This window comes from Pelodiscus sinensis, chromosome 2 (genome assembly GCF_049634645.1).
Source record: "Pelodiscus sinensis isolate JC-2024 chromosome 2, ASM4963464v1, whole genome shotgun sequence".
Taxonomy (NCBI): domain Eukaryota; kingdom Metazoa; phylum Chordata; order Testudines; family Trionychidae; genus Pelodiscus; species Pelodiscus sinensis.
In genome coordinates this window covers 2,317,713-2,339,799 of record NC_134712.1, presented here as the reverse complement: position 1 = coordinate 2,339,799, position 22,087 = coordinate 2,317,713, and the positions used below count along the sequence as shown (strand labels likewise).

The 22,087-nt window shown below is 58.2% G+C and overlaps 1 protein-coding gene across 2 annotated transcripts in view; it reads left to right on the top strand.

The window, feature by feature from the left end:
- The window catches only part of LOC102461099 (1-phosphatidylinositol 4,5-bisphosphate phosphodiesterase gamma-1-like), a 94,703-nt gene that overhangs the window by 41,053 nt on the left and 31,563 nt on the right, over positions 1-22,087 (top strand). For both annotated transcript variants that reach the window (XM_075919990.1, XM_075919991.1), the window contains exons 4-16: positions 37-130; positions 478-525; positions 5,727-5,811; positions 6,441-6,521; positions 6,906-6,940; positions 11,524-11,596; positions 15,897-15,998; positions 16,764-16,882; positions 17,442-17,527; positions 18,379-18,499; positions 19,073-19,241; positions 20,576-20,695; positions 21,063-21,170. In XM_075919990.1, the coding sequence (XP_075776105.1) occupies positions 37-130; positions 478-525; positions 5,727-5,811; positions 6,441-6,521; positions 6,906-6,940; positions 11,524-11,596; positions 15,897-15,998; positions 16,764-16,882; positions 17,442-17,527; positions 18,379-18,499; positions 19,073-19,241; positions 20,576-20,695; positions 21,063-21,170 (1,241 nt within the window). The remainder of the gene's footprint in view (positions 1-36; positions 131-477; positions 526-5,726; positions 5,812-6,440; positions 6,522-6,905; positions 6,941-11,523; positions 11,597-15,896; positions 15,999-16,763; positions 16,883-17,441; positions 17,528-18,378; positions 18,500-19,072; positions 19,242-20,575; positions 20,696-21,062; positions 21,171-22,087) is intronic.

Genomic DNA, 22,087 nt, shown 5'->3' with positions numbered 1-22,087 from the left:
AAAGGCGGTTTCCCGTAGCCCCTCTCCTCTCCTCAGCCTTCTGTGAGGACGACGTCAACCTGTGGATGACGGGCCTGAACTGGCTGGTGACAGACACGCAGAAAGCCCAGACGCCGCTGCAGACCGAAAGGTACGGGAGCCCTCGGAAGGCTGGGGTCCCTCTGCCTCGTCACTCCAGAGCGAAGCCGGGTGGGGCGGGAGACCCAGGCCACCCCTGGCCCTGCAGAGTGTGGTGGGGCGGGGAAGCCAGCGGCAGGCAGGGCCTTTCGTTTGGTTTTCCTTCATCCCTGTTTGGGGGCACCCAGGACTCCTGGAGAGCACTGATCGTCTGGGGGCCCCCGAGCTGGCCGGGGTGCTGAGGAGGGGAGGAGACACCTCCCAGAGGTGGAATCCCCTTCGGAAGAGGCCAAGACCTCAGCGGGTGCGTTAACTGCACTGCGCTCCCAGCTGATCCGCGTCTTCTCATTCCTCCTGCAGGTGGCTGCGGAAACAGTTTGACTTGATGGACAGGACCAGAGAGGGCAGGTGAGTGAGGCGGATGGAGGGGGACATCCCTCGGGGTTTTCATCCTGACAAAGTCGTCACGCCCCTCGCTCGGCGCGTCCACACTTCCTGCGACAGCCACCAGAGGGCGACATGCACAGGATGGGGGTAGCATTCCCTCTAACCCAGCGATTCCCAATCCAGATGGGGACCCATTTTGACAAATCAGGAAGACTTGGTGACCGAAGGCAATCCAAAAACGGGGGGAGGAGGGAGGGCAGAGCCACCTGGGGAAACACTTGGTGACCCATATTTGCGTCCCGACCCATAGGTTGGGAAACCCTGCTCTAAACTTTTCCATCCGTGTGCAGAATAAATTTTATGTGCACTAGGCATGTGCACATGTGCACCACCAATAAAAACACATGTTGTGGGGGGCTGTGGGGGCTCTGCTAATCAGCTGGGCAGCATTGGAATCTCTCCTGGGTGGCTGCCCAAGCTCTCAGCTTACCAGGAGTTCTGGCTGAGCTTTCAGGCAGCTCCCACGGACTTCCAGGTCTCAGCCACGCCCTGCCCGCCACACAGCCGTGCCACTTCTGCTCCTCCCCAGGCTAGCCAAAAAGCCGCAGGAGTCCTGTTCTCCGTGGCCAGGAGCTGGCCTCCCGATCAGCAGCGGAAGCCCTGATTCTGCAGTCCTTGTGCACTCAGAGCGCCCACTGGCATGCCTGGGTGCTCGGTGCTTGCTGGCCAGGCTCCGCGTGTGGCTTTAAGGAGGGGGGAGTTGGAGCCCATGGTCAGAGCTGCAACTCGGGCCAGGACGCAGTGGGACGCTCACATCCTGTGACAGGTTGTCCAGGAATCCGGAGCCAAACCGGACTGAACGAGGAGGTGGAGATGAGTCAGCGCCTCTTTGAGAAGCCCGGGGGCACTGAAGGGGGGCAGGGAGGAGGCAAGAAAACGGTTTCAAATGTTTTGTTTAATCAGCATTAAGCTAGGTCCCTTCCTGCCCAGCTAGCTAAAGAGGCGCAGATACCAGGGCGGGAGGAGGAGCAGCCGCCGGGGATGACCTCTTGGCCCCGCCGCGTACCCGCTCTGTGTAAACAGGACATTGGGCAGGAAACGAGGGGTTCCATCCAGGAAGAGGAGGGGGCCTGGGCAGGAAATGATGGGAGATGGGACAGGAAATGGGACTCATGTGGAAGGCGCAATTGGCTTTACAAAAACATGGGTGTGTCCCCTGGGGGTCTGTGCGTTATGCTCCAGTCTGAGACAAACCTAGTGAGGGGAAAAAGGCCTTCTGGCCTGTCCCCCAAGGACGGCCCCCCGGCTGGAGTCTCCGGGGACGTCTCCTTGCACCAGGCACTCGGCATAATCCCACTGAGCTGAGCTGATTTGGCATGTTGTGTTACCCCCTGGGATGCCCTGCGATGCGCCAGTGAGGGGCGTACACAGCTACACCAGGTTGGATTTGTAGGCCCGGGGGGTTGCAGGGCGTGATCCAGGCACCACAAGGTCACAGTATTAATAGCACGGCGGGGATCCTGGGAGGCTGCGGGGACGGTGAGCTGCTGAGTCTCTGAGACGCAGCTGGAGACCCCCCCCCCGCGCTCGCCCGCCCCAGGCTGCTCGGTGTTGCTTTCCCGAGCACCGCGCTCTGGTGCAGCGGCAGGGCCTGGCCGCAGAGCTGATCGTGTTAAATTCAGTGAGGCCAGCTAAAGCCAAGCCTGGGGTCTGATCCTAAGCGGCGCTGACCACCCCTCGCCCTGTCAGTGACTGGTCTCGGGCCGCTCACCCCTCCCATCGGGGGTCCCTGCGTGGGGACGGCCCTCAGCACTTCTCAGGCAGGTGTCAGCACCCAAACTCCACAACTCGGCTGAGCATTCCCTGCTGGCCTTCCCTTCGCTTGGGTCACGGGCCGGTCCCCACCCTCCCGGGGCTACGCCAAGTCACGACATCTCGGCTCGTCCATCCAGCATCAAGCCACGTGGTTCCTGACATCTCAGGCCCAGTCTCCTCGGCAACGGTTCGCTGGCCTAGCGCTGTTGGGGAGCCTTGTGGAAAACTCACTCCCCTGCCTGACAGAGCTGCCCCAGCGACAGCCCGGGTGTGGACACAGTTACCCCTCCACCCCCCAAAAAGGGAATCTGAGATAATCTCCGCTGGTCTTTTGCCCGTATCTGCTGGGTCTCCACTAGGAGGGTTTCCCGGCATAGTGACACCAGCAAAGCCCTTCTGCTGCAGCTCAGAGCTCATGCCACGAAACTACACCGGGGCCTTGGCTCAAAGCCCAGAGAACACCCTGAGCAGCTGTAGACTGGGTTAGCAAGTGCAGAAGGGGATGGGGGAGGGGAGAGGTGCCAGGGGAGGGGGGAGCAGGAGAGGATGGAGCATGCTGCCCCCTGCTGTCTGACTTGGGTAACTGCAGATTCAAGCCAAGCACTAGGGCTGTGCGTTTGAGTCCCAAATAGCTTGGTGGCTGTCAGAGGGTTAATGATGATTTTAGTCAGTTTAATGCCCTGAGGTACCATTTGCACCTGCTCCAGTTCCGCCATCTCTACGGGTTCGCTGGCTGGGTTCTTGTGCCGACATCCCACACCCATGTTCATCTTTCTGAGAGGAGCCCTCACGATGCTATAGCCCTCACAGCAAATACACAGCAAGGCCCATTCGGCTGTGGGTATTTTTAAGAGGACTATACAAAACAAGTGTGAGGCCCAAAATCAGACTGAGAGATTGAATGTCTTCTCAGCTGACCTGTCCGCCAGACCTTCTTTCCAGGCCTCAGCTCTCAGGTTTCCGAACTGCCCTCCTTTCTGTCCCTGGTAGATAGTGTCTTTCTACCCTGAGCAGTCCCTCCAGAGGCAGAAGAGACAAAGTGACTCAGATTTTTAAAGAAGCCCTTGAAATCCCCCAGTTTTCTCAGACCAGTCTGTCAGTTGGAACTTCACCTCTTTCTGTGTCTCTCCTTTGTTCGTTTGGGATCGGGGCATGTTACTAAAGGTCTCAGTTGGAGTATTGTATCCAGTTCTGGGCACCACATTTCAAGAAAGATGTGGAGAGATTGGAGAAAGTCCAGAGAAGAGCAACAAAAATGATAAAAGGTCAGGAGAACATGAACTGTGAGGGAAGGCTGCAATAATGGGGCTTGTTTACTTTGGAAAGGAGAAGACTGAGAGGAGACATGGTAGCAGTTTTCAGGTATCTAAAAGGGTATCACAAGGAGGAGGGAGAAAAATTGTTCTCCTGGCCTCTGAGGACAGGACAAGAAGCAATGGGCTTAAACTGCAGCAAGGGAGGCTTAGGTTGGACGTTAGGAAAAACTGTCAGGGTGGTTAAACACTGGAATCAATTCATAGAATCATAGAATACTAGGACTGGAAGGGACCTCGAGAGGTCATCGAGTCCAGTCCCCTGCTCCCATGGCAGGATCAAATACTGTTTAGACCATCCCTGATAGACATTGATCTAACCTGCTCTTAAATATCTCCAGAGAAAGGGATTCCACAACCTCCCTGGGCAATTTATTCCAGTGTTTCACCACCCTGACAGTTAGGAACTTTTTCCTAATGTCCAACCTAAACCTCCCTTGCTGCAGTTTAAGCCCATTGCTTCTTGTTCTTGCCTCAGAGGACAAGATGAACAAGTTTTCTCCCTCCTCCATATGACACCCTTTTAGATCCCTGAAAACACAAACCCAATTCCTTCAGCCTTCCCTCATAGCTCATGCTCTCTAGACCTTTAATCATTCTCAATGCTCTTCTCTGGACCCTCTCCAATTTCTCCACATCTTTCTTGAAATGTGGTGCCCAGAACTGGACATAATACTCCAACTGAGGCCTAACCAGCACAGAGTAGAGCGGAAGAATGACTTCTCGTGTCTTGCTCACAACACACCTGTTAATACATCCCAGACTCATGTTTGCTTTTTTTGCAACAGCATCACACTGCTGACTCATATTCAGCTTGTGGTCCACTATAACCCCTAGATCCCTTTCTGCAGGACTCCTTCCTAGACAGCTGCTTCCCATTCTGTGTGTGTGAAACGGATTGTTCCGTCCTAAGTGGAGCACTTTGCATTTGTCTTTATTAAACTTCATCCTGTTTACCTCAGACCATTTCTCCAATTTGTCCAGACCAGTTTGAATTATGACCCTATCCTCCAAAGCACTTGCAACCCCTCCCAGCTTGGTATCATCTGCAAATTTAATAAGCGTACTTTCTATGCCAATATCTAAATCGTTGATGAAGATCCTGAACAGAGCCGGTCCTAAAACAGACCCCTGTGGAACCCTGCTTGTTATACTTTTCCAGCAGGATTGTGAACCATTAATAACTACTCTCTGAGTACAGTTATCCAGCCAGTTATGCACCTGCCTTATAGTAGCCCCATCTAAGTTGTATTTGCCATTTCACGAGGAGTAATGGTAGTTCGAACTAGGAAGCCTAGTTCGAACTACCTAGTTCGTGCCCCGTGTAGCCTCGCTGCACGGGGTTCGAACCAGCGGGGTTTTAAAAATGGCGGCTCCCCGCTTATGCAAATGAAGCCCGGGAAATTCAAATCCCGGGCTTCATTTGCAAGTGCGGTATGCCTACATTACCCCGCTAGTTCGAACTAGGAGGGTAGTGTAGACATACCCCAAGTGTTTACAGATGATTTCCTTGCCTAGGGCGGTTGTGGAATCTCTATCACTGGAGATATTTAAGAGCAGGTTAGACAGACACCTGTCAAGGACGGTCAAGACGGTCCTGGGTCCTGCTGTGAGATGACCTCTTGAGGTCCCTTCCAGTCCTATGTTCTATGATTCTGTGTTTGCTCTGCACGTGGTCAGAAGCTCAGAAGCAAACCCTGTTCCATGGCAGCCAGGCTAAGCGACATGGATTGCAGCCTTGCAAAACACCTTAGTGTGTCCACACTAGTGATTCCGACTTAGGAGCCACCTGCATGCAACCTCAGCCTGGGGGCCAGCCCCATGTCTCACTGCTCAGTGAACCCAGAGTTCAGGTCCCTGGGGGAGACACAAGTTGGGTGAATCATGTACGGGGTTCCCGCGAGCACCCGGCAGCTCTGGAGCCCTGGAGTTCCTGCCGCTCTTGGTCCCTTTTCTTTCTCACAGGGACAGGCCTTTGCTTCCCAGAAGACCCATCTGTGAGAAGGGCGGGAGTGAAATTGCCTGAGGCCATGGGGCTGCCTGGAGGCCCAGAGCCTGCATGTGACGCTGACTCCTGCTCTGTGTGTCTTGCAGTGTCACAGTGAAGGATCTGAAGACCTGGCTGCCCCAGGTGAACTATCGGGTGCCCAACATGAGGTTCCTGCGGGACAAGCTCGTGGTGAGAACACGGTCTCCTCCCTCTCGTCACCTCTGCTTTTCTGCCCCTCCCTTTAGAGGCCAGGCCTCTGGAGTAGGAGTGGAAGACTCTGTTCCCGCCCGGGATTTGATTTTCTGTGCCTTCCTCCTGCCCTTCCGAAGGACACTTTCAAGGGAATAGGCTCTTAGTCCATTCCTAGAGGTGGCCAATCGCCTTTGCTGCTCCTTCCCCGCCCAACACTCTGATCTGCTTCTCGCTGGGCCGCTCACCCTGTGTAGGGTGTAAGGAGTTGGGCGGGGCAAGATTGTCAAGAGGTATGATCTCAGGACGAGGGGTGTGGCTTTGGGCAGAAGGGGCGGGGCTTCCGCTGCCTTCTCCCGCCACCCATGGTCCCAACTTCCCCTGGAAATAACCCAGCCAGCCCATCTGGGACATTGGCTCAGAATGGGGCCCTGCTTGTCAGGACTGTGACGCCCCAGGCTCCACATGGCCTATGGGCTTGACTCAAGGCAATCTGATGCCTCGCTGCCTCCAGGGGGCCTTTCCCCCCATCTTCTGCCCCAGGTGCTTGACGTCTCCCGAGATCCTCCAGCCTGGGAGTCTCTGCTCCCCCCAGCCCCCCTCACAAGGTTCTGTCTCTCTCCCGACAGGAAGTGGAAGCCAGGAGCGACATGGCCTTCACCCACTTCACTCACTTCTACAAAAACCTGATGTTCGAAGCTCAGAAATCGGTATGGAGTCGGGGCCTTCGGGTGGCCAGGCCCTGGGTGACCATGTGGCAGGGGGAGAGTCCGGGGTGGCTAAGAAGGGCCAGAGAGGTCACGCTGCTGCCCGTCACTAGTAATGGGCATTTCTGCAGCACCTTGAATGTCCGTGGCATGAAGAAGAGAGAGCCCCAGAGAACAGGCTTTGTGGGAGCTTTGGGGTAGGGACGGGAGATGGGGAAGACCCTAGAGGGAGTCAGAGACCCAGGGCCATTCAGCCGCCCATCTCAGGCCCTGAGACGTACTGACCCAGACTCTAGACAAACTCCGCCTCCTGCTCCAGTCCCCATCCAGCTTGCACGGGACACTTCTCGGCCAGCTAACCTGCCCCCGTGTCCCTTTGCATTGCAGATAATTGAACAGCTGGAACTCTCCTTCTCCTTGCGGTGAGTACCAAGGAGCCCTCCTTGTCAGAGCCCGGCTCACAGCGTGTGTGCATGCGTGTGCGCCAGGTCAGAGCCCGGCTCACAGTGTGTGTGCATGCGTGTGCGCCAGGTCAGAGCCCGGCTCACAGCGTGTGTGCATGCGTGTGCGCCAGGTCAGAGCCCGGCTCACAGTGTGTGTGCATGCGTGTGCGCCAGGTCAGAGCCCGGCTCACAGTGTGTGTGCATGCGTGTGCGCCAGGTCAGAGCCCGGCTCACAGCGTGTGTGCATGCGTGTGCGCCAGGTCAGAGCCCGGCTCACAGTGTGTGTGCATGCGTGTGCGCCAGGTCAGAGCACAGGGGTCTCTTCACAAGTCCAGCCCTGTCTGCCACCACCCCCACCACCCCCCGTCCCCCAGCAGCACCCGGTTCGCTCCCCAGACACAGGCACGTAAACCCAGAGGAACCCCAGGGCTGGGTTAGAAGTGAGGGGCAGTGGCAGAGCTGTCGGGGGAGGAGCCCAGGGCTGGGGTAGCCGGGGGGCTGGGTTAGAAGTGAGGGGCAGTGGCAGAGCTGTGGGGGGAGGAGCCCAGGGCTGGGGTAGCCGGGGGGCTGGGTTAGAAGTGAGGGGCAGTGGCAGAGCTGTGGGGGGCAGATCCCAGGGCTGGGGTGGCCGGGGGGCTGTGGGTTAGAAGTGAGGGGCAGTGGCAGAGCTGTGGGGGGCGGAGCCCAGGGCTGGGGTGGCCGGGGGGCTGGGTTAGAAGTGAGGGGCAGTGGCAGAGCTGTGGGGGGAGGAGCCCAGGGCTGGGGTGGCCGGGGGGCTGGGTTAGAAGTGAGGGGCAGTGGCAGAGCTGTGGGGGGCGGAGCCCAGGGCTGGGGTAGCCGGGGGGCTGGGTTAGAAGTGAGGGGCAGTGGCAGAGCTGTGGGGGGAGGAGCCCAGGGCTGGGGTAGCCGGGGGGCTGGGTTAGAAGTGAGGGGCAGTGGCAGAGCTGTCGGGGGAGGAGCCCAGGGCTGGGGTAGCCGGGGGGGCTGTGGGTTAGAACTGAGGGGCAGTGGCAGAGCTGTGGGGGGAGGAGCCCAGGGCTGGGGTGGCCGGGGGGCTGTGGGTTAGAAGTGAGGGGCAGTGGCAGAGCTGTGGGGGGAGGAGCCCAGGGCTGGGGTAGCCGGGGGGCTGGGTTAGAAGTGAGGGGCAGTGGCAGAGCTGTGGGGGGAGGAGCCCAGGGCTGGGGTGGCCGGGGGGCTGGGTTAGAAGTGAGGGGCAGTGGCAGAGCTGTAGGGGGCAGAGCCCAGGGCTGGGGTGGCCGGGGGGCTGGGTTAGAAGTGAGGGGCAGTGGCAGAGCTGTGGGGGGAGGAGCCCAGGGCTGGGGTAGCCGGGGGGCTGGGTTAGAAGTGAGGGGCAGTGGCAGAGCTGTGGGGGTCGGAGCCCAGGGCTGGGGTGGCCGGGAGGCTGGGTTAGAACTGAGGGGCAGTGGCAGAGCTGTGGGGGGAGGAGCCCAGGGCTGGGGTAGCCGGGGGGCTGGGTTAGAAGTGAGGGGCAGTGGCAGAGCTGTGGGGGGCAGAGCCCAGGGCTGGGGTAGCCGGGGGGCTGGGTTAGAAGTGAGGGGCAGTGGGAGAGCTGTGGGGGGCGGAGCCCAGGGCTGGGGTGGCCGGGGGGCTGGGTTAGAAGTGAGGGGCAGTGGCAGAGCTGTGGGGGGAGGAGCCCAGGGCTGAGGTAGCCGGGGGGCTGGGTTAGAAGTGAGGGGCAGTGGCAGAGCTGTGGGGGGCAGAGCCCAGGGCTGGGGTGGCCGGGGGGCTGGGTTAGAAGTGAGGGGCAGTGGCAGAGCTGTAGGGGGCAGAGCCCAGGGCTGGGGTAGCCAGGGGGCTGGGTTAGAAGTGAGGGGCAGTGGCAGAGCTGTAGGGGGCAGAGCCCAGGGCTGGGGTGGCCGGGGGGCTGGGTTAGAAGTGAGGGGCAGTGGCAGAGCTGTGGGGGGAGGAGCCCAGGGCTGGGGTGGCCGGGGGGCTGGGGGTTAGAAGTGAGGGGCAGTGGCAGAGCTGTGGGGGGCAGAGTCCAGGGCTGGGGTGGCCGGGGGGCTGGGTTAGAAGTGAGGGGCAGTGGCAGAGCTGTGGGGGGAGGAGCCCAGGGCTGGGGTGGCCGGGGGGCTGGGTTAGAAGTGAGGGGCAGTGGCAGAGCTGTGGGGGGAGGAGCCCAGGGCTGGGGTAGCCGGGGGGCTGGGGGTTAGAAGTGAGGGGCAGTGGCAGAGCTGTGGGGGGAGGAGCCCAGGGCTGGGGTAGCCGGGGGGCTGGGTTAGAAGTGAGAGGCAGTGGCAGAGCTGTGGGGGGCAGAGCCCAGGGCTGGGGTAGCCAGGGGGCTGGGTTAGAACTGAGGGGCAGTGGCAGAGCTGTGGGGGGCAGAGCCCAGGGCTGGGGTGGCCGGGGGGCTGGGTTAGAAGTGAGGGGCAGTGGCAGAGCTGTGGGGGGAGGAGCCCAGGGCTGGGGTGGCCGGGGGGCTGGGTTAGAAGTGAGGGGCAGTGGCAGAGCTGTGGGGGGAGGAGCCCAGGGCTGGGGTAGCCGGGGGGCTGGGGGTTAGAAGTGAGGGGCAGTGGCAGAGCTGTGGGGGGAGGAGCCCAGGGCTGGGGTAGCCGGGGGGCTGGGTTAGAAGTGAGGGGCAGTGGCAGAGCTGTGGGGGGAGGAGCCCAGGGCTGGGATAGCCGGGGGGCTGGGTTAGAAGTGAGGGGCAGTGGCAGAGTTGTGGGGGGCGGAGCCCAGGGCTGGGGTGGCCGGGGGGCTGGGTTAGAAGTGAGGGGCAGTGGCAGAGCTGTGGGGGGAGGAGCCCAGGACTGGGGTAGCCGGGGGGCTGGGTTAGAAGTGAGGGGCAGTGGCAGAGCTGTGGGGGGAGGAGCCCAGGGCTGGGGTGGCCGGGGGGCTGGGTTAGAAGTGAGGGGCAGTGGCAGAGCTGTGGGGGGAGGAGCCCAGGGCTGGGGTAGCCGGGGGGCTGGGGGTTAGAAGTGAGGGGCAGTGGCAGAGCTGTGGGGGGAGGAGCCCAGGGCTGGGGTAGCCGGGGGGCTGGGTTAGAAGTGAGAGGCAGTGGCAGAGCTGTGGGGGGCAGAGCCCAGGGCTGGGGTAGCCAGGGGGCTGGGTTAGAACTGAGGGGCAGTGGCAGAGCTGTGGGGGGCAGAGCCCAGGGCTGGGGTGGCCGGGGGGCTGGGTTAGAAGTGAGGGGCAGTGGCAGAGCTGTGGGGGGAGGAGCCCAGGGCTGGGGTGGCCGGGGGGCTGGGTTAGAAGTGAGGGGCAGTGGCAGAGCTGTGGGGGGAGGAGCCCAGGGCTGGGGTAGCCGGGGGGCTGGGGGTTAGAAGTGAGGGGCAGTGGCAGAGCTGTGGGGGGAGGAGCCCAGGGCTGGGGTAGCCGGGGGGCTGGGTTAGAAGTGAGGGGCAGTGGCAGAGCTGTGGGGGGAGGAGCCCAGGGCTGGGATAGCCGGGGGGCTGGGTTAGAAGTGAGGGGCAGTGGCAGAGTTGTGGGGGGCGGAGCCCAGGGCTGGGGTGGCCGGGGGGCTGGGTTAGAAGTGAGGGGCAGTGGCAGAGCTGTGGGGGGAGGAGCCCAGGACTGGGGTAGCCGGGGGGCTGGGTTAGAAGTGAGGGGCAGTGGCAGAGCTGTGGGGGGAGGAGCCCAGGGCTGGGGTAGCCGGGGGGCTGGGTTAGAAGTGAGGGGCAGTGGCAGAGCTGTGGGGGGCAGAGCCCAGGGCTGGGGTAGCCAGGGGGCTGGGTTAGAACTGAGGGGCAGTGGCAGAGCTGTGGGGGGCAGAGTCCAGGGCTGGGGTGGCCGGGGGGCTGGGTTAGAAGTGAGGGGCAGTGGCAGAGCTGTGGGGGGAGGAGCCCAGGGCTGGGGTGGCCGGGGGGCTGGGTTAGAAGTGAGGGGCAGTGGCAGAGCTGTGGGGGGAGGAGCCCAGGGCTGGGGTAGCCGGGGGGCTGGGGGTTAGAAGTGAGGGGCAGTGGCAGTGCTGTGGGGGGAGGAGCCCAGGGCTGGGGTAGCCGGGGGGCTGGGTTAGAAGTGAGGGGCAGTGGCAGAGCTGTGGGGGGCAGAGCCCAGGGCTGGGGTAGCCAGGGGGCTGGGTTAGAAGTGAGGGGCAGTGGCAGAGCTGTGGGGGGCAGAGCCCAGGGCTGGGGTAGCCAGGGGGCTGGGTTAGAACTGAGGGGCAGTGGCAGAGCTGTGGGGGGCAGAGCCCAGGGCTGGGGTGGCCGGGGGGCTGGGTTAGAAGTGAGGGGCAGTGGCAGAGCTGTGGGGGGAGGAGCCCAGGGCTGGGGTGGCCGGGGGGCTGGGTTAGAAGTGAGGGGCAGTGGCAGAGCTGTGGGGGGAGGAGCCCAGGGCTGGGGTAGCCGGGGGGCTGGGTTAGAAGTGAGGGGCAGTGGCAGAGCTGTGGGGGGAGGAGCCCAGGGCTGAGGTAGCCGGGGGGCTGGGTTAGAAGTGAGGGGCAGTGGCAGAGCTGTGGGGGGCGGAGCCCAGGGCTGGGGTGGCCGGGGGGCTGTGGGTTAGAAGTGAGGGGCAGTGGCAGAGCTCAATTTCCTTTTGGTGGGGGGAGTCTGGCTCCCTGCCTTGCACATACTGCCGCTGACTGGCTCCCTGCGCCTCCCCAGGAACGTCGACCGGGCAGAGCTGTGCCAAATTACACTGTACGACTTCCAGAAGTTTCTGCAGTACGACCAGAAGGTATCGGCTACGGCTCACGTCCCATTCCCCGGCATAGCGCCGCTCTTCGGAAATCAGATTGCTTCTGGCTACCCAAAGCCAGCCCCGGCCTCTGGTAACCTAAAGTCATGATCCTCCAAGGGCTTCCTGATACACCATGAGACCCACTGCCCTCCAAGTGGGCATCCTCTGGGGGCAGTATTAGCAGAGAGGGCCGTGTGTGCCGCTGCCCATATTCCAGCCGTGGACAGAGAGAATGTGATGATGGGTGGGGGAAGCCAAAACCAGACAAACTCAGACTGGAAAGAAGAGGCATGTTTTTAACAGCGGATTAATAGGGCCGACGATTAATTGCAGTTAACTTGTGTGATTAACTCCAAAAGTAATTGTTATTTAAAACATTAATTGCATTTTAATCACACTGTTGAACCAATTGAACCACTGTTTTGAATACCAACTGAAATGTGTTCAACCTTTTGGGACGCTTCTCCACATTTTCAAGGATGCTGATTTCAATTATAACACAGAATACAAAATCGAAAAGGAGCCAGGTGCACCTTAAAGACTGGGGGTATGTCTACACTACAAAGTTAATTCGAACTAACGGATGTTAGTTCGAATTAACTTTGATAGGTGCTACACTAGCGCTCCGCTAGTTCGAACTTAATTCGAACTAGCGGTGTGCTTAGTTCAAACTAGGTAAACCTCATTGAACGAGGACTAAGCCTAGTTCGAACTTACTAGTTCGAATTAAGGGGTGTGTAGCCCCTTAATTCAAACTAGTGGGAGGCTAGCCCTCCCCAGCTTTCCCTGGTGGCCACTCTGGCCAACACCAGGGAAACTAGTCTGCCCCCCTTCCGGCCCCGGACCTCTTAAAGTGGCACAGGCTGGCCAGCACCCAGCTAGCAGACCCTGCACCTGGCACGGCTCGAGCCAGCCTCCCGCTGCCACCCAGCCATCCCCCTCTTCCCGGGACCAGGCTGGCGGCTCTCGGGAGCCTGCCCAGGACCGCACCCGCCTGGTCTAGTGCAGACATCTTGGACCTCGTCCACGACCTCCGCACTAGGCACAGGAAAGTGGCCGTCTAGGGCAGGAGAGCTGCCAGCCTGGCCACCTAGGAGCAGGTGTGCATGAAAATGAAGGTGGTCCACTGAGACCCCCAACCCTGAGCCCTGAGCTTACAATGGGCGTATTGGGTCATACCAAAGGTCCATCTAGCCCAGTAGCCTGTCTGCTGACAGTGGCCAACCCTAGAGACCCTGGAGGGGATGGACCGAAGACAGTGATCAAGCCATTTGTCTCGTGCCATCCCTCTCCAGCCTTCCACAAACTTTGGGCAGGGACACCACTCCTACCCCCTGGCTAATAGCACTCCATGGACCCAACCTCCATCACTTTATCTCACTTCTCTTTAAACTCTGTTCTAAGTTCTAGCCGTCACAACCTCCTGCAGCAAGGAGTTCCACAGGTTGAATCTTTGCTTTGTGAAGAGCAACTTTCTGTTAGTAGTTTGAAGCCTGCTACCCATTCCTTTCCTTTGGTGTCCTCTAGTCCTTCTATTATGGGGACTAATGGAGAACTTTTCTTAATGCATCCTCTCCACCCCACTCATGCTTTTATGGACTTCTATCCTATCCCCCCTTAGTGTCCTCTTTTCTAAGCTGAGAAGTCCCAGTCTCTTTAGCCTCTCTTTATATGGGACCTGTTCCAAACCTCTGATCATTGTAGTTGCCCTCCCCTCTCCCACCCTCTCTCTTCCCCTCTCCCACCTCCTTTTCCCAGTCTCCCCGAGTTTTGTTCAATAAAGAGAGATTCTATTTTTGACCACACGTTTTCTTTATTTTGTACATCAGGAAGGGGGGCTAGGGAAGGGTAAGTGGAAGGAGGTGACGGAGGAATGGGGTACGAGCCCCCGATGGGGAGGACTGGGCTGGCTCTGCGTGCTTCTGGGGGTGGAAGCTCTCCTGCAGCCCCCCAATTGCCCCCTCTCCCCAGATGGCAGCCTGCGGCAAGTACAGCCAGGCTGATGGCCGAGTGCTGTGATGTGCCCAGTGTGGGCACTCAGAGCACTCCAAGCCAGGACTGCTTTGCAAGAGGGGCACCCCTGAGAACTGTCTGTCCAGGGTGGGGGTTGGGTCCCTTTAAGCACAGCCCTCGGCTAGCCTGAGGCAGCAGCTCCACGCTCTAAGTCCTCATGTGATGCCCTGCCGGCACTGCTTCCGGCCATCCTTAACCCCGGTTCAGGGTCCACTTAATGTGGACATGCTAGTTCGAATTAGCAAAACGCTAATTCGAACTAGTTTTTTTAGTCTGGATGCATTAGTTCGAATTAGCTTAGTTCGAATTAACTAATTCGAACTAAGTTAGTTCGAATTAGAGCTGTAGTGTAGACATACCCTAACAGATTTATTTGAACATAAGCTTTCATGGGTAAAATCCACGTCAGCATCTGCTGACGTGATTTTTACCCCCACAAGCTTATGCCCATATACATTTGTTAGTATTAAGGTGCCACAGGGCTCCTTGGGGTTTTTTTGCATACAGACTCACACAGCAGACTACAAAGTGTACAGTGCTCACTTTATATCAGTATTTTATTGCAAATATTTGCACTGTAAACATGATAAAAGACAGCATTTCAGTTCACCTCAGACAAGTACTGTAGCGCGATCCCTTTATCGTGAAAGTGCAAATTACAAATGCAGATTTTTTTTTTTGGTGCCTCAACTGCATTCAGAAACAAAACAGTGTCAAACTTCAGTGCCTACAAGACCCCTCAGTTGTGCTCCTTGTGCAGCCAATCGCTCAGACGAACAAGTTCGCTTACATTTATGGGTGATAATGCTGCCTCCTTCTTATTTACAATGGCTCCTGAAAGTGAGAACCGGCGTTCACGTGTCACTGTTGTAGCTAGTACTGCAAGGTATTTAATGACAGATGTGATAGTCATTCGTATGCCCCTTCATGTTTTGGCCACCATTCCGGAGGACACGCTTCCCTTCTGATGATGCTCATTAAAAACCTGTGTTAATTGTATTTGTGGTGGAACTTCTTGGGGCAGAATTGTACGTCTTCTGCTCTGTTTTACTCACATGCTGCCATGTATTAAGGCACTCTCAGCTATCAACCCAGACAACATTTTTACTGCAGATCTGACAAAACACAAAGAAGGTACCAAAATAAGATGCTAGCTACAACAGTGCCATACAAACGTGTGTTCTGACTTTCGGGTGACATTTTAAACAAGAAGCAGGCAAAGTTATCTCCTACAAATTGTAACCCAATTTTGTCTGAGCCATTGGCTGAACAAGAAGTAGGACTGAGTGGACTTGGAAGTGCTAAAGTTTTACATTCGTTTGTTTTCTAATGCAGTTCTTTTTGTATGTAAATCTACATTTGCAAGTTCAACTTTGATGATAAAGAGGTTGCACCGTAGTACTCGTATGAGGTGAAGTGAAAAATACTATTTTGTTTTTTACAGTGCAAATACTTGTAATAAAAACAAATAGAAAACAAGCACTACATTTTGTAGACTGTGTAACTGAAATCATATAGCTGAAAATGTGGAAAACATCCAAAATATCAAAATAAATGGTATTCTGTTATTGTTTAACAGTGTGGTTAATTGTGTGATTAATTTTTTGAATCCATTGATAGCTCTAGAGATTCCCCATCAGAACAACTCATGCAGGGCTGCAATGGAGAATCCATCATAGGCCCGGGCAGACTGGGTGATCGCGTGGTCCCTTCTGCCTTTAAATGTGGTGACTCTGCGGTTTGGGGTCTCTCACTCCCGATCGCAGGTCGTTCTAGAAGACCTGCTCCTGCTCAGTCAGAAGTGATGGGCTTGGTGCATGCCTGGAGGAGATTCTGTGACTTGCGTGATAGGGAAGGTCAGACCTGGCCTCGTGGCCTGTCGATCTCTGACAGAAAATTCAGATGAAACCATTTTAAGAACGAGGAGCAAATCCCTACCAAGGCTTGCATGGATCTTAAATCTAGTCAAGAGAATAATTACAATAAGGTAGGACTCGCCAGCTCAACACGCCAGTGCTGCTGGCCTTCAACACCGGACTCCCCTCTGTTCCCTGCACAGCAGGGTGGAGGCACAGTGGTGGTGGTGGGGATTATGTGCCATACCTGCCCTGTGGCGAGCTGAAGGTCATGAGTCTCTTGAGCCCTTAGTCCAGCCTCTCTGTCAGGAGGTTCTTCATCTTGCAGATCTGAGGCTGGAGTCTTCGGGTTCCCGCCTGTGGTGGTTCACATCCAAACCCTCAGGGCAGCTCCTCCCCTAACATTGCCCTCTGTGCTCTCGCCCTAGGAGCCCTGGGCCAGTGACATCGGCAAGGTGCGGGAGTACATGTGCAGCTACCTCAGGGACCCCTTCAGTGACATGGCAGAGCCCTTCTTCCAGCTGGATGAGGTAGAGGAACCGGTACCCCATCCCCCCTGATCCCAGCCAACCCCTTTGCCATCTCAGCACCCGCCAGCTGAGCTCAGACTCCCAGCTGGGGCAGGTGACGTCTCTCGAGTAGTTACAGGGCTTGTGACGTGTGGCGTGCACGGCTGTAGGTGCCTTTATAACAGACAGTGTGCCCCTCAGCCTGGAGATCAGGATGGGCCGTGTCAGATCAGACCCAGGGACCTACAGGCCGCTGACATAGCCTCCATCTGTTACCATGCGCCGAGGCTTCACAGAAAGCCGTACGCTCCCCATCTGGCTAGTGTACGGTGCTGCACGTTGGGGGTTGCTATTCCTTCCTGGCACTTGTAGCTCTCCTTGTGGCCTGAAGCAAGAGGGTTTGATTATCCTCGTCTAACGGGCACAGCTGCAGATTTTGGCCCCCAAATCCACCTCTGGCAGCTGCTTGTGGGAGGCTGCAGCAGTGACTCCCACGGGGAATTGCACTGCGTGGACGCAGACGGGCCGGTTGTAACGGAAGAGAGGCCTGAGCGAACCCCTCCGGCTCCCCGACACGTTGGGAAGCGTGCGTGCCAAAGGCTGCCTCTGTAGCCCAGCCCCAGCAGGAGTTACAGGCCCTGGCTTGGCCTCTGCTCTTGTCCACCGACTTCTCCCCCTTTCCCTATTCCTGCGAGGGCTTTGCCCCATGCCTGCTGCTCCCCTTTGCCTGGGCTGACCCACGGGGTCCTGGAGCCTTACTCTCACCAGCTTCCCTTCTGTCCTCAGTTTCTGACGTACCTGTTCTCCAGGGAAAACATGGTCATGGATACCAAGTACGAGCGGGTGGTCCCAGAGGAGATGAACTACCCGCTCTCCCAGTACTGGATCTCCTCCTCCCACAACACGTAAGAGCTGCCGGGCGGTGGGGCGCAGAGGAAGTGACACGACCCGTTGGAGCTAATCGGGAGCCTCCTGCGGCAGCCCTAGGAGCCGTTCTGCAGAGCTTGGGGGAGCTGCCAGTCTGGTCTGAGAGCCCTAGCAGAGCTCTGGCCTGCAGTGCAATAGCGAACATGGGGGGAGGGCTTCTCTCTAGCCTGGCCTGGCGGCTTTCGACCTCTGATGAGGCCCCTGAGCTCAGCCGGCCGTGGCAGAGCAGACACGGAAATTAGATGGGATCCCGACGGCGGTGCCCCGGGACAGCGAAGACCCCAGAGCTCACGAGCCCAGCAAGGAGCCACTGCTCACAGCAGCTCGTGGCCTGCCAGGCAGCTCCAGGGACGTGGTCTGTGGCCGGGCACTGCCTGGACGGGCAGCATCTGCAGTTGTTGCTCCCTGAGGTGGTCTGGGAGCCGCCTTTGCAGCTGCTCCTCTTCCTCCAGGCTCCCCAGTCCTGCCCCCGGTTCTGCAGGCTGGAGCCCTCTGGGCACTGCTGGTGATTCAGGGACCCTCTTGTTCTCGTTGCAGGTATCTGACTGGGGACCAGTTCTCCAGCGAGTCCTCGCTGGAAGCCTACGCGCGCTGCCTCCGGATGGGCTGCCGCTGCATAGAGCGTGAGTGAGCGGCTGCTGTGAGCGCCGCAGACTGCCTGAGCCAAGTAGCCCGGGTGCCACTCCATGGCGGGTGGGGCGGGGCAGCAGGAAGTTGTCCTAGGGTTGCCAGCAGGGGTGCACGGTCACCACTGGAGTCAGCATCCTTGGGAGGATCCCTAAAACCACGTTCCCAACTCCCACGTTGCACAAACGTAGGGGCCTGAGCCCAGGGCCTTGGCCACACCCTGCGGTGGGTTGGCCCTTTCCATTGCCTCCGCTTGGGATGTCTTACCCGTCGGTGTAGGGCTGCAGGGAGGTGCCAGGCAGCCGCCCCGTCTCACCCCAGAGGTGGCTGCCACAATTCCTAGTTGGCGAATCGTATCAGGCTCCTTCCGGTGCCCTGGAAACAGGAGACGTTCACGTTATGAGTGGATCGTTGTCCTCTGGGGCGGCTGGGCCAACGTTTCACATCCACCGAGTGCAGGAATTCTCTGGCCTGGGCTGTGCAGGAGATCAGCCTAGACGGTCGCTCCAGCATCTGCCACTCAGTGGGCCCTCAGATTTGGATGGTTCAGCCCCCCGGTGAACCCGATCTTGCCTGCCCTTCCTATCCATGACAAGCAGAACCACCCAAAGCCTCCTGCACTCACACAGTCCCACGTGGCCCTGCTTAGGTGGCAGCCTGTGATATTACCTGGCATCTGAGCCATGAGCCCCAGTGTGGCATCTACCCCGGGACCACCCATGAAGTGCCGTGTCCTGGCACGCCAACGACGTGCGCACAGTGCCACAGCGACACTCGTGTGGGGCAGGGGGATCAGTGACCACGCGTGGGGGGAGGGTGTTAACCACTCAACCATCTCTGCCCTTAGTGGACTGTTGGGATGGTCCCGACGACCTGCCAATCATCTACCACGGACACACCCTCACCTCCAAAATCAAATTCCTGGATGTCCTGCACACCATCAAGGAGCACGCCTTCGTGACCTCTGAGTAAGGGCCACCCCACGGCACCGCCTGGGCTTTGTCACCCCTTTGCGGCTTAGCGACCGCTCGCTAAGGGACAGTGGAACTCATGGCTGCAGGAAGCCCGCGAGGCCAAGAACTTAGCCGCATTCAAAAGGGGACTGGGCATTTCAGTGGATAACAAGAGTATCCAGAGTTCTCATGCTTAATAGTAACAGCGGTTGGGGAAAGGGTCTGAAACGCCTGCCCGTAATGACTAGAAACCAGAGTGACACCTGTTTAACCAGGTGTGGTGGCCAGATGTTCCCTGGTTATCCCGGGCTGAGACCTAGTTGCTAAGTCCCATTCCAAGGCATCGACACTCCTAGGTTGTGTGTGTCAGATCCTGGTTTAGTGAGTGTCCGAGGGTTCTGCCTCCAGCTTCCCCCACTCTATGGGCTCCACCAGCTTCTCCCCTGGGTCTGTGGTTCCTGTTAGCTCCTGTGGGGTCCCGCCCTCGTTAGCTTTGCCCCCGGCTACCAGAGGAGCAGGCGTGCGACCTGGGACCTCTTCTCGGTGGCTGTTCTGAGTCACCCGGCCTTTCCTTCCCGGCTACCCCAGGTTCCCCATCATCCTCTCCATCGAGGACCACTGCAGCATCGTCCAGCAGAGGAACATGGCCTCCCATTTCAAGAAGGTCTTCGGGGACATGCTGCTCACCAAGCCGGTGGACATCAACGCCGATGAGCTGCCTTCCCCCACCCAGCTCAAGAAGAAAATCCTCATTAAGGTGCGGCACCTAGGGCGTGCCCTCATCCCTCCCCCGCCCCAACCTTCTCCAAGTCAGTCCAGAGTGGGAAATACAGGAACAGCACATGGCTGCCTAAGGCTGGGTAGCTAGGACGGGGGAGAGCCCTGTAGCGCGGGGTTACAGGAACGTGCTGGAGTGAATGTTCTCTGCCTCCGACATTAAGGATGTGTCTAAACTACATGGCTCCGTCAATGGAGCCATGTAGATTAGATAGATCGGCAAAGGGAAATGAAGCCGCGATTTAAATAATCGTGGCTTCATTTCAATTTAAATGGCTGCTGCGCTGAGCCGACAAACAGCTGATCAGCTGTTTGTCGGCTCAGCGCGCTAGTCTGGATGCTCCCGCGCCGACCTGAAAGCCCTTTATCGACCTCCCCGTTATGCCTCGTAGGATGAGGTTTACCGGGGAGGTCAATAAAGGGCTTTCATGTTGGCAGGGGAGCGTCCAGTCTGCCACGATCTGCCAACAAACAGCTGATCGGCAGAGCGGGGCAGCCATTTAAATTTAAATGAAGCCGCGATTATTTAAATGGTGGCTTCATTTCCCTTTGCCGAACAAACAAATCTACATGGCTCCATCAACGGAGCCATGTAGTCTAGACGTACTAAGATACAAAGGTGCGTGGGAATCTCTTTGCCAGAAGAAACCAGTCCCGGCCACCCGCAGCCATTAAAGTCATTTTGCTCCCACGACAGACTCCTCTGCCCAAGCTCCCGTGAGCCCACACAGCAGGAGAACCAGGAAGTGAAACCAATGGCAAACAGGGAGGCTGTGTCTAGACTGGCAAGTTTTTCCGCAAAATCATCTGCTTTTGCGGAAAAACTTGCCAGCTGTCTACACTGGCCGCTTGAATTTCTGCAAAAGCGCTGACGATCTCATGTAAGATTGTCAGTGCTTTTGTGGAAATACTATGCTGCTCCCGTTCGGGCCAAAGTCTTTTTCCGAAAAACTTTTGCGCAAAAGGGCCAGTGTAGACAGCTGAGATTTGTTTTCCGCAAAAAAGCCCCAATCGCGAAAATGGCGATCAGGGCTTTTTTGCGGCAAAGCGCGTCTAGATTGGCCACGGATGCTTTTCCACAATAAGTGCTTTTCCGGAAAAGCGTCCTGCCAATCTAGACGCGCATTTCCGGAAAATCATGCCAGTGTAGACGTAGCCGGAGTGAAACTGAGCAGCTGTTTCACTGCCCCAGCTGAGCGATGGGACACCTGCACCGTGGCAGACAGAGCATAGTCCGGGGCACTTGCAGGACGGGCGAGGGTCAGGCTAACCGTGGGCGTTTGCCTCTCTCTGGTTTGCTCTCCCGCTCCCTAGCACAAGAAGCTGGTGGAAGGGAACCTGTACGAGGAAGTCTCCATGGCCAGTTACTCGGAGAATGACATCAGCAACTCCATCAAGAACGGCATCCTGTACCTCGAGGACCCCATCGACCACGTAAGGCACAGCGTGGGGAGCGGGGAGGGTCTAGCGACCACCCGTGGAACCAGGAACGGCTTGGTTCCGGCAGCGGGGAAGGAGGTGGTGCCGTCCCGTCCCCCTACGCAAGGTCATCAGAAGGGCTTGAACCCTGGACCTTTATCACAGACCTCCACCGCCTGAGCTAGAGGAGTGACTCCATTTTCCAGCAGCAGTACTAGGCTGGTATCCACTTGTGGACGCACTGGAGTGGGAACATGACACATGTCCTGCCAGCGTGCTACCAGGGCAGCTGTGATCTCCAGCGGGCGCTGACATCCTGGTCCCTGTGCCTGCTCCCTGGCTTCCTCGCTGCCTGGTTCTGATCCCACTTTCTCCTTGGCAGACCTGGAGCCCCCATTACTTTGTTCTGACAAGCAACAAGATCTACTACTCCGAGGAGACGTCCCACTACCAGTCCAACGAGGACGAGGAAGAGGTGGAGCAAAAAGAGGTGTGTCTGTGGGGAGGAAAGGTCTGGACGGGGGGAGGGCAGCATCTCAGGGACCTTCAGGGGTCACCTACGGAGCTACCCAAGCACCTCTTTGGTCCTGGCCATTAACTATCCCTTGGTACTTTTCACAAGGCGGGGTATTAATCGGTGTCCTGCTCAGATTCCAGCCAGGCCATTAACTTTTACTGGCTAGATCTCCAGGAAGGTTCAGTGGCACATGGGAACCTCCAGTCTGTGTCCTAAACCATGGGGCAGCATGGTTGTGTGCTGGTGTACGGCTGCTGTGCTGCGCCCCAGAGGTGGCCGAAGTGACAAGGACGTGATGCTAAACCAAGTGGTTCTCAAACTTTAGGCCCGCGGACCCATGCAGACCTTTCTGCAGACCACCAGCCAACCACCCACAATGACAAATGGGTGTAGGAGGTGGTGGGGGTGTAGGGTCTGGGTAGGAGGGAGGGTGCAGGAGCAGGCTGCGGGTGTGGGGTCTGGCCAGGAGGGAGGGTGCAGGAGCAGGCTGGGGGTGTGGGGTCTGGCCAGGAGGGAGGGTGCAGGAGCAGGCTGGGGGTGTAGGGTCTGGGTAGGAGGGAGGGTGCAGGAGAAGACTGGGGGTGCGGGGTCTGGGTAGGAGGGAGGGTGCAGGAGCAGGCTGGGGGTGTAGGGTCTGGCCAGGAGGGAGGGTGCAGGAGAAGACTGGGGGTGCGGGGTCTGGGTAGGAGGGAGGGTGCAGGAGCAGGCTGGGGGTGTGGGGTCTGGCCAGGAGGGAGGGTGCAGGAGCAGGCTGGGGGTGCAGGGTCTGGATAGGAGGGAGGGTGCAGGAGAAGACTGGGGGTGCAGGGTCTGGGTAGGAGGGAGGGTGCAGGAGCAGGCTGGGGGTGTAGGGTCTGGCCAGGAGGGAGGGTGCAGGAGCAGGCTGGGGG